The sequence below is a fragment of the Poecilia formosa genome, unplaced genomic scaffold, assembly GCF_000485575.1.
Source record: "Poecilia formosa unplaced genomic scaffold, Poecilia_formosa-5.1.2 Scaffold64, whole genome shotgun sequence".
In the NCBI taxonomy this organism is placed as follows: domain Eukaryota; kingdom Metazoa; phylum Chordata; class Actinopteri; order Cyprinodontiformes; family Poeciliidae; genus Poecilia; species Poecilia formosa.
Genome location: NW_006800003.1, coordinates 1,237,866 through 1,249,535, shown reverse-complemented (window position 1 = coordinate 1,249,535; position 11,670 = coordinate 1,237,866). Strand labels below are relative to the sequence as shown.

The 11,670-nt window shown below is 38.7% G+C and overlaps 1 protein-coding gene across 1 annotated transcript in view; it reads right to left on the bottom strand.

The window, feature by feature from the left end:
* Positions 1 to 11,670, bottom strand: part of cunh8orf34 (chromosome unknown C8orf34 homolog) — an 84,773-nt gene that overhangs the window by 55,196 nt on the left and 17,907 nt on the right. Inside the window, exons 2-7 of the mRNA XM_007554571.2 lie at positions 10,924 to 11,068; positions 9,973 to 10,104; positions 6,640 to 6,759; positions 5,219 to 5,247; positions 4,000 to 4,163; positions 360 to 526 (exon numbers count right to left, since the gene is read on the bottom strand). Coding sequence (XP_007554633.1) covers positions 360 to 526; positions 4,000 to 4,163; positions 5,219 to 5,247; positions 6,640 to 6,759; positions 9,973 to 10,104; positions 10,924 to 11,068 — 757 coding nt within the window. The remainder of the gene's footprint in view (positions 1 to 359; positions 527 to 3,999; positions 4,164 to 5,218; positions 5,248 to 6,639; positions 6,760 to 9,972; positions 10,105 to 10,923; positions 11,069 to 11,670) is intronic.

Here is an 11,670-nt window from a genome sequence, read left to right as displayed (position 1 = left end):
TATATATATATATATATATAGAGGAGTGTGATTAGTTGGACAGGGAACAAGTGGGTTTTATCACGAAGAAGTAGAACAATCACTGGGAACTTAATGCAGCTGAGGAAAATAAACAGACGAACACAGGGATAAGCTAAATAGCGCTACAACTAATCCAAAATAAGTTTAAAAAAAAGAAAAGAAATTGAGATAACGGAGCAAAACAACTGAAACCATAAGAACCAGAAATCTTCACAGATTGTGGTTAATGGCTATGTTTGAGTCTCATTTAAGATTCAGCTTGAACCAGAAAACATTTTGCCGACAAATCAGTTTAAATCTGTTGCGGTTTGGAAAGTAGCGCATTGCTGTGACATTACCCAGAAGTTCCATGGCATCGTCTTCGTCCTCAATCTCTTCCTCTACGACAGAGGAGGCGGGACTGTTGACCGAATCAAAGGAGTCCTGGGACAACATGGCTGCCAAGAGCTTCTTGTGATGTTGCTGCTGCTCCTTTAGCCCTTTGCTTTTTGTTTCCATCTTCAAGCTAGGGGCAGAAAAAAAAAAGAGCAAATAGCCTTAGAATTACACCAAAATAACATGATTTCTAGAAAAATATTTAGAAGTTGAATTGGTTGTTTTTGTGGTGCTAGAAAGTTCTGTCAGCATAATCCTCTGCATCTGTAATCCATCGGGTGTATGGCTCTGCCAAGTCAGCATTCCCAATAAAAAACAAAATGTTGCTTTTGCCTCGATTGGGTTCAGATTTATACGACTGCAGTCTTTGCTTAGTAGACATAAAATAAATTCAGGTATCACAAAGGTGGATTGCACCTTCTTATAAATGGCTCGCGGAGAGAAGATAAGATGAGATGATTTGTGGCGCAGGCACTGATAACTAAGAAACAAAACTTTCAAACAGGAAGTCAAGCTGAAGTTTTTATGCTGAATGCGTAACGCTGTACCGTTTAGTCAGCACCAGAAAACCAGTGGCGCCTCCAATATTGTGTGATTTGGAATGAGCATTAAAAGAAGCCAGAAGACAAAATTGCAACGAATATCATTCGTTCTTTGGTTAAATTAATTACTGCAACAGTCTCTGTACAGGTCAGACTAAAACTAAGAAAGTAGAGCACATAAACCAGTTCTAATGTCCTTACACTAGATCCGGGTAGCCCATTCATAATAGTATACTATTGTTTTAATATTTATTCTATACGTCTTCATTTCTCATTCCTGGTTCATTTTTAATCCATGTCTAACATTCGTCATCCTGAGAGGCTGCAGCTCTGGAAATGCACCCACAGAATGCATCTTCCTCTGTGTTTCCTTTCACTACAGCACAACAAATAAAAGGATTTACATTTTTTTTTTCCCCACCAATTTTACTTAAAATAATTTTGCTACTTCTCATTTAAAATTTAGTTATCGCCGACTAACCCAAATCAGTCTTCGTTTACAATAAACTCTCTGTAGGGCAAGCTTCTGCTCTACACTGGGAAAATGTATTTCTATATCCATCTGGATGAGGGTTGTGGATCATAGCCCTGCAAGAGTATTCATTAGATCCTAATCTTCATTTAATGACTTCTATTTACAGCTAATAAAAAGGGGTCAAAAGATGACTGATGCTGTACTTTGTCATACTCGCTGTGTGGTAGTTGTGCTAATTAAATTGGTTTAGCTTGATACCGTACAAGTCATTAACCACAGATGTTTCATCTGCTTGAACACAGGGACAAAGAGAATTACCGCTGGAGACAAAAAGCATGCAGGAAAATAGGCCAATATAAGCGATCAGCACTTTATTATTTCAGCTTATTTGTGTGTGCAGTTAAATACTTTCTCCTGGTCTTTTTTCAAATTGCAGAAGCTGAGCTCTAATGGTTTCAAACTCTGGTTACAACATGACGCTTGAAAACAAGGTTATCTGTTCTTGCAACTTTGAAGTATAAATACATTTAAAGAAGACAACCAAGTACAATGTGTGTTGCCGTTACATGTTAAATGAGAAAATATAATTTAAGCTAATCATCTAAATACATCTTAAATCTTCATCAGTGGTTTTGCTGAGTTGGCAGTGTTGCCTGCTATCAGAGTGGTTCTCATTCCTAGCCCTCAGGGCCCAAAGTTCTGAGCGCCTTTGCTCCAGAACACCTAATTCAAATCCTTGCATTACCTTCTTGGCATGCCAACAAGGGCCGAAACCCGTTAATCACTCACTCAAGTAAATAAGGTGTGTGTCAGCAGGGAAACTCCTAAGATGTGCTGGGCTGAGAGTCCTTAGCCCCAGGATGTGAGGTTCTATCATAAACAGCACTGATAGTTGAGCTACAATAAAAGGTTAGAGGCATTAAAGAAATGTGATTAGGCTCAGCTGGCATTTTCAGGATATGGCAGCGCTGGTTTTCCACGGGTCTCAAAGTGAGCCCACACACTCTTCCATTTCCCAGTTAAACCAAGCGATTTCCCCGTACAATCCACCCATACAGTGTCGTAATGGGATAACCCGTGTCTGTGTCAGCCGAAGCCTGTGCATGATGTGCGGTTTTATATTTTTCCCTGTTTTAATTAGTCATACCAGTCATATGACACACACAGTGCAAATTGACTCATGCAAAAATACTCGGATCCAAATTAAGACTCACTCTTGAGTGCCTCTCCTGAACGCCAGCCACCATGCCATCAGAACTATTACTGAGCCTTTGTTTCCCACAAACCTATTTGAATGATGACCAACGTAATGAAATATAATATAAATTAATAAATTGACTTTTTGTGCCATTTGAGGTTCACATTGGGCCTTGTTTAAAGTAGAAAAGAGGGAAACAAAAGCAGGCTCACAAAAATGGAGATATTCATTCATTCCTATAGGGGAAAGTTGATATTTTTAGCCTGAATAGTTTGCAAGTATAATGACATAAAGTAAGAAAGAGAAAAAGAAAACATGTTATTTCTCTTCCATAGAAAATACTTCTGGCTCTTTATCCGTCTTCTCATAGATTCATCCATAAACAGAGAATGACCAGTGGAGATACGCATCAAAGAACCAAAAAGATCTAAAGTATTATTGACATCACTTAATGTTAATGTTTTAACATTTCATGTTTCTAAAAAGGAAAACAAAAAAACACATCTTAATGTGTGTGTTTTAATTATTTTTTTAAATAAAATTTTTAAAAAGGTGCAAATGTTTATGTGGCCTTTGAGAAAAGTATTCCATAAACTCATAAGAGCTTTGCACTTCAGGATGTGGGTGACTTTCAGTAACTAATAAAATCATGAATTCTGCTCGCTACCTGAAAATCCTGAAAGAAAATATCCAGCAATTAGTTTCTGATCTGAAGCTGAAAAACTTCCAATTCTGCAAACGGGGTAGGGCTGCAGAATTGTTATTTAAAAGCACATCACCGAGTTCATTTCGGAATGGTTAAGATTTAAAAAAAAAAAAAAAAAAAGCCTAATCAAAGTCTAGCCTTAAATGGCTAGACTTATTCTTAATGACTTAATTTTATAAGGAAAAAACATCATCACCTCCAAAGTGCTTTCTGTCACAACTCAGGCTTTGTTCATCTGATATTGAAATTTGATCATGTTTAATGACCTGAAGCATGCGAGAGTGAGAGAAAGAAAAAACAAGACTGAACAGTGAGAGAGTAAATACTGAACCTAAACGGTCCCTATATAAATAAAACTAAAAAGTCAGTTTTCGGAAAGCTCGATGCAGGATACAGATATCTTGTGCAGTGGAGGACACTTGCAAAATACAAGACACAAATTCCAATGCCGTTGAGGGCAGAGAAATGAGGTTAGCTTTAATGTGAAATTGGGTTGAGGCAGTATCATGGCAAGCATGTTGGAGCGGGCCTTTGAAATGGGATTATCAGAGCCGTTCAGATGGGCATTCCTCAGGCTGGCACAATGATAAGACTACCTCCTCATGTTTAAATAACCATCAGCTCACTGAACTTTATAAAGTTTTCAGCTTCTTCTTCCCTCCACACAGATCGGGTCACCAACCTTCGAACAGGGCTGTTCTCTCCGCTCCAGCACACTTCGGTTTTAGCTCGGGGGAAGGGAGGGTGCAGCATCTCGGCAGCCAGCGGGTCCGCGTCTGTGTCCTCGCGACCGACCCACTCGCCCACCACCCGGGGACGCTGAACTGCGTTGTACCCCAGAAAATGCTGAAACGGCCACAGACAGGAACAGAGCTGCTGGAAACTCAACAACAATTCGGTTTAAAAAAACCCCCCAAAAAACGCATCCCACTTGCCAGATTTCTGTCCCAAAGACGGCCAGAAACATTTAGCTCGATATAAAGGGGAAACCACCTCTGCTTCTTCACTGCATTTTTCTATGTAATCCCTTCAAAAATATGCTGCAAATGCAGTGTCCCATTTAACAAAATGTGCTAGTCGGAACATGCTGTGTTTTTCCATCACAAGCCATCGCTTCCAGATGGAGCCGCTCCAGCCTGGGCGGCTGCCGCTGCACTATTGTGTTGGGAGAGAATTGGACAAAGGCAGGACTTGGGGAACAAAGTTTCTGAGTGAGAAGCACAGCAAAGCGGCAGACAGTAATGTAGGACATGCTTACTGGGATGTTACTCTCATATACAGTAAAGCCCAAAAGGATTCATAGCCCTGGCAGATTTAGATTTCCCAAACGATTTTCATTCAAGCAAGAAGTTCGTCTATGATGAGACAGGCGTCTCATAGGAGACAATCAAAGACCATGGAAAAGGAGTACTGGTGTTGAAAAACTATTATTCATCTGTTTTCCTTATACTAATAAGTGGCATGTCCATATTATTTCCATTGGTAAATAATGGAAATAGTCATTTCAGCAATCAAGAATCTTTCGTCAAATGGTGACCAGCCTTCTGAATGTTTCCGACGATCTATCTTTAATGGAGAGCTCAAAGTCTGTGAGGTTGCAAGACCTCCTTGCCCATCACCCTAATTTTTAGCAGCCTATGCAAACTTTCTATTAGACTCGAGTCAGTACTGCGGTTGGGTCACTCCAAAATATTAATATGGCTTCCAGTCAGAAGAAACCTGAGGGTAAAAATTAAAAGATCAATTTATATCCAGGTCTACAGGGTAATGAATAATGTTGGGCTCAACTATTCATCAAGCAAAAAAAAAGAACTCTGGTATTCTATTATGATACATAATCTTTTTAATTTAATATCGTGACATGCATTCTAGCAATATTTAGCCGTTTAATATCTGCTTACCTGGTCAAGCTCATCTGAGATGGCAATGCCTGCAAAGAAAATAGCAGCAGAATTTAACACCACAGGGAAGCAAAAAAAGCAGTTTAAAATCTGGTTTTTCTTCGAAAGAGTTTTTTAGATCATCTGCTTCAGTCATTTAGTTTTTTTTCCCCCATGGATTTACAATAAATTGTGGTTTATTTGAAAACAAAGAAAAGACAAAAAAAAAATTACCCCATGATGCCGTCTTGTGCTGCAGTTCTTTAATATGCATTGAAGTTTACTTTTTACCCTATTCAGCCTTGTTTGTCACAGTTCCAGCTGTTTCAGACATTTTTCAATAATTGCGCCAACTGTAGTCATTTCCTGACTTACATGAATGCCATGTTCTCCAATTAGATTATAATTTTTATATCATAATCTAATTTTAAAAGATTATGAATTAGAAATCACCACCAAATAATAAATACTGAATTAGATAAGATGAAACTTTTTTTTTTCAAAAAGTTGAGTTAAATTAAAAAGGGGAAAAAAAAAGATCCAGTGAGCAGCAGTTGAGTGCATGAAAATGCATTATTGATATCAGATGTCAGACGAGAACAGGCATATTGGTTCAAAATGATAGAAAGGTTAGAAGAAAGTTATGCAGAATACTAACACTGAACACAACAATAAATCTTGAAACCAATGGGCTACAGCAGAAAACCACACTGGGTAAAACTCCCATCAGCTGAGAAAAGGAAAAGTAGGCTATTATTCACAAAAAAGAAAAAAAACAAGTACAAAAAAAAAAAATCTAAAAAATTAAAACTCGACTTTAGCACATAAAAACAAAAAAGCACAGTGTGGTCCAAATAGTCCTGATTTCAATAACAATATTCAGCTGCAACAGGTGTCGGTCATTAATCTGCAGCTCCTGTATGATGCTGTCATGACAGTATGGATCAAGATCTCAAAGGAACACTTCTGAAACCTTACCATGAAAAATAAAAAAAGCTGTACCAACAGCTTTTATTATTATTTTGCAAGTAATAAACAGTAGATACAGATGCAAAGTGCAGCGGAAAGTTCACCTGTTTAAATGACCCATTATTTCACAAGCAAGTGGTTCAGCTGATATTATATTGTATGTTTACGATACAGCACTATTACTTTAGGAGCAAATATCTAAAACATTCTTTTTTTATTATTATTGTTATACTATACAGTCTATTTTATGGTAACCCAGATTAGTCTACTTTTGCCTAAAATTTTAAATTTACACTCCAAAACTGCAAAAATGTAAAAACCCTTGAATATATACATCATCTCTTATATTCATGCATAAATATGTAAAAAAAAAAAAAAATTCAGAAACTTTCACCCAGAACTGTGCATATAGAAGTATAAGAGTCAGCCGGGCACGACACACGCATGCAGTCTGCTGATGTGCAGTCACTCACTTCGTGACAGGCTCTCCAGGGCTTTGCCAAGCTTTTTGCTCTCCTGCAAGATGTGGCTGAGCTCATCAAAGTCCCGGCTCTCCCTCCAGTCCCAGGACGGGCACTCCACTGATCGCGGCACTGGAGATCACAAACAGAAAGACAGACAGAATGGCTGCCTGCAGGAAAGAAAACTGTTGTTTTGCCCTCGAAGATAAAAGCCCTCAAACTAAATGCCTTGCTAGAGTATTCAGCTTTAAATGTTACACAGTTTGCTATAGTAGGACCACTAGCTTCACTATATTTTATTGCCATTTCATTGCATTTGAATTTAGCCCCTCTGTCAATAATATCGTGGAACTACTTTTACTTCTCATCAGTTCTGCCCCACCTCTCAGTTCCTGTTGAACGAAAGCATCCCCACAGCATGATGCTGCCACCTCCAGGTTTCAAGGTGGTCATGGTTGGTTGAGGGTAATATACATGCAGAAGTTCCTCCAAAATTAAATTGCTTTTATAGCTCTGTTCAGCTTCACATCAATTGTTAGAATATTTCCTGCTCAAAAAAAACAAAAACAAACACACACACACATCCAAACAACATGATGCTGCCACCATCTTTCTTCAAACTGGGCATGATGTCTTCAGGGCAAGAAACTGTAAAACCAGTTCTCTTACTGTGACAGCAAGATGATGTGAAATGGAGCACTGGCAGAAAAGTCATTCCAGAGGGACTGATCATTCTGGTTTGAGGCCAGGTGACAGATGCTGTTACTGTCTTTGATTCACATAACAACTCAGGAAATGATCCACATACCGCAATGAGATCCTGCACGAGCTGCTTCTAAACGACGGGTCATTTATAAATCACTTAATACAAACAATAATAATGAAAGGGAAAGAGCGACAGTCTTTCACGGATCCTCCAGATTCAACATTCTTGTGCTCACACAGTTTTGTTTGAGAAAATATTTTTAAAAAAAAAAAAAAAAAAACATCAAAAAGGCAAATGGCTCATAAAACCTCTGAAGCACATTAGAAGGAGTATAATAAATGTGTAAATAAAAACCTGCACAAAGTAAGCAACAGCCTGCAAGCACAAATTTAGTCCATAGTGTATATCTGATAGCAGAGCTGCAACAGTCTGTTGTCCTCTGCTCTTGTTTACCCTGACTAAGCTGCTTGGTGTTAAAATAACTGTAAGCACAGAGCAAATGCTTCTGGCAAATCCAGGCTGGAGGGGGAAAAAGAAAAAAAAATATTTCATTAGCTTTGAGAAAAAAAATGGGCTGTTCTGTTCTGTGCTCGGCTCTGTGTCATACTGCAGAAACAAAGGGTTGCGCTGACTCTTAATAGCTTACATCAGAGAAGCGAGCATGCGAGGCATAAACCCACATGAGGCATTTGGTGTTGCTGCAGTGTAGTTTTGCTTCTCTTTATCGCCCTACTGGGCCGATCTCTCCCTGGGGTTCCTACAGTTCTCAGGCTAAATTTATAGATTTTTTTTTTTTTCCACACTAAACTTTCAGGCCCTCAGTTCTTCACTTTGGAATTTAAAGAGATCATGATTAATTAAAGGTGGCTACATCTAGAGGACAGGAAGAGAGAAATGAAGGAAAGATAGGAAGGGAGTAAGTGCACAGTGGAGGAAAGCAATGAAGGAAGGACAGAATCAAGGCAGCGAGGAAGAATACGAGGAGGAAAAGAAAGGACACGAGACAGGAAGTAGTGACACCAGCACGTAAAGACAGGAAATAAGGTGGAAAGTAATAACCCATGAAGCAGAGGTGTCCAAAATGTGGCCTGGGAGCCATTTGCAACTCCTGGACTGATTTTGAGTGGCCATAAACCACAATTTATAAATAATTCAAATTTGGCCTCGAAGCACAAGAGGCTGATGCAGATGGAGAGTATTTTTTCTATCATCTGGGAAAAAGGTTGTTTTTTTTTTTAAACCAACAAAATAAAATCATATTACAGTAAAATGTTATGTACAAAACAAAGAATCGGTGCAATACCCACATTTTTCACTTCCTATTTAATTTCATAGTTAATAAGACTGTATTTATCGAGTGACTTTTACTCAACAGTGGACTTGGTGCAACAGTTTAGTTTCAATTAATTTTGACTAAAAACAGCATTTACAAGAAAGACTTACCCTACCTAGTCCAGCTGTCAATCCTGAGTAAAAAAAACTGCTAGAAGGAATTTGCAAACTGCGTTTCTTTCTTTTAATGAAACAAATATACAAAACCCGTTTTACATTTTTGATCTACAATATTTTACACAGCCCACAACCACTTTTCTAAGTTAAAATATTACATGTTTAGTTTATTGTTGAGCAGGTAAAAAATTAGAAAGAAGAATTGATTGACTTTTTTTTGTTTAGGCCTGCAAGAAGTTTTGACTTGATTCTTGCCCATGTGTGGGCGGTAGGACAGGCAAGTGTAAAGAAGGAATCAGAATTTAGAAAATGGACCTGAGAATAAAGTCTGACAACACAACCATTTCCAATACTCTTATTTTGTTTTTAAAACGTGCATCAAGGCCCGGAAAACACTGAAATCAACCCTATTTTGATATAAACATTTTTCATAATCTCCGTGCGCTCAGGCTCCTATTCCTGCATATTTAATGTCTCCAACTTGTAGCTTTAATATTGTTCATACTGAGCATGCTTGCGATGCACAACACCTACAAAAGAATCTTTATTGGCTTCCTTTATTTTCAATTTGCTGACTGCACACTCTCCGCTCATCTCCACATTCGTTTCCTCCGACCACAGCCTAAAATAGACTTGGTCTGGCAGTGACGGAGCACGGTGTTAAATTATTGAGGCAGTCTGTGGCTCTGCTGCCTCTCCCGTTTGACCCGCCCTTACTGCCTCCAGCCTCATGCTTCATTCAAATGTCACAGTTATGGTCATTTATTCCCAAACTTGCTAGGAAGTAAAAAAAAAAAAAAAAAAAAAAAAAAAAAAAAAAAAAAGAGAAAGTACCCAAGTTTCTACATCTTATTCTGCGAGTATGTTAGGAGCTTGTGAATAATTCACTTCAGTGCGTAGCGGAAGGGAGGGGAGAAAATGAACGAGGAGGCACTTTATAATGAACTCATCCGCAGGGCTCCAGGAGGCTGGAAGGAGGACACTGTGACTAACTGTAATTAGACATAATTATCTAAAATTAAAATGAAGATGAAAGTCTACGGAGCATGTAATTGGGGAAACAAGTGATACAACATGTTTTAAAATTGCGCAACTTCATGATCTGAAGCACAGCGAGCAAGTCGGAACAATCGATCGTAACTGAACAGTCACAAAGGTAAACTCTTAAAGATGACTGCAGTTAAACTCACAAGATTTGGATTCTGGTGACGGTGGAGAGATGCTCGACACAGCCAGGTCACTCTTTGACTTTTTTGGTTTCTTTGGAGTAATCTGCCATGGCTTCTCAAAGTTGCTGTATTCTCTTCGAGTGTTTTTGTTTTCTGTGGGGACAGAAAGGGACAGCATGTCTTGAGAAAAATTTGGATCTGTACATATTGTGCAGTGGAAAGCTTCCTGGATATTTTGGATGTAAATGTATACTGATCTGGAAAATGCCCTTTCAGATTTCCTCATGCTACATCTACACACATCAATGTATTTTCATGAAAGTGGGAGGAAAGAGTTCAGAAAAAGAGATCAAAAATAATGTGGTGTGTGAAGCTGCATTCAGGCCCCTTCACTCTGACATCTCTAAATAAAGTAATGTGGAAAAACTAAATCTGTGCATGAGCATAAACACAACATGGTGGTGGTGGCAAGAGTCCTCATTAAGATGAAAGCGATAAATGTTTAAACCACTTTTGCTAAGATATGTCCTAAATTTAACATGATTTCAAAGAAAAATCTCAGGAAACATTTCCAAAGAAATACTTTTCATTCAGTTTTAAGAACAAAATCAACCAGAACATCTGACTTCAGCCAAAATTTCATCATCAGGAGGTTTTTAAAGTTAGTTTCTCATTAGCCCAACATTAAAATCTAACACAGGTATTTTGAGGGCTGTACAATGTTTATTAGGAGACATGTTTCTACAATTGTTAAATTCTGAAAAGTTGCACTTTTTTTTGTGTGTTGCTAACACTGGTTAGCACTGTGACTGAGCAGAGGAGCAAGCCAATCCCATTGGTTTTCCAGCATGCAGCTACATCACAATCCAGTCAGTTACTTTTCCCACACGCAAGTTCATACTTTCAAGGTAAGGTAACACAGAATAGGTAATGTGTGAGTGTCAGTGTGTGAGTGTGTGTGTTTTTACCAACCTGGGGAACTCTGTGCCCACAGAGCTGCTGATCCAGAGAAAGCTCTGTGCAGTTTGCCCGGGCTGTCTTGCTTGGTCTGCAGGTGATCAATAAGAAATGGGATTGGATGGTCTGGAGTCTCAGTTATCAGCTTGGTCATCAACTCCTACAGGAGCAGAGAGAAACATCAGACGAGAGCTGTTCGTCAGACAGAAGAATGTGGCCAATGGAGAATCAACAAGTTGAGTTTGACAAACACAATCCCACATCTCTGTGGTTTATGTGTTGCCAACTTCTCTAGGAAGAGCTGCTAGAAGGGTTTATGTTTGGAGAAGTCTTACTAATTTACAGCGCTCTGTGTCAAGGTCTTTAAAATCAAAAAGTCAAGGCAAGCAATATTCCCCTTTGTACCAATTAAATAGCAGCAAACCTGCATGCTTAGTCCTAACGGCTCACGAGTAAACAAAAAAGATTCACCATTGGGGTAATCGCTTGTTTCTCTGAGGCCATGTTTTGTTTTTCTTCACCATCTGCTACACTGATTCTGATGAAACAGTTAAGTGTTGTAAAGTCTAACATTTTTAGGGTTGGCATGATAACAATACATGGATAATATACAAATTTATAGCTGTCAGTATTTGAATAACGTCTGACCAGCTTTAACTGCTCAGAGGGTTCCCGATCCCTGGAGGTCGAAGTTTGCGTCGATAACATCTGTGTGCAAATTTGCTCAAAGAAACTATTTTTGTTTGCCGTTACCGTTTTAAT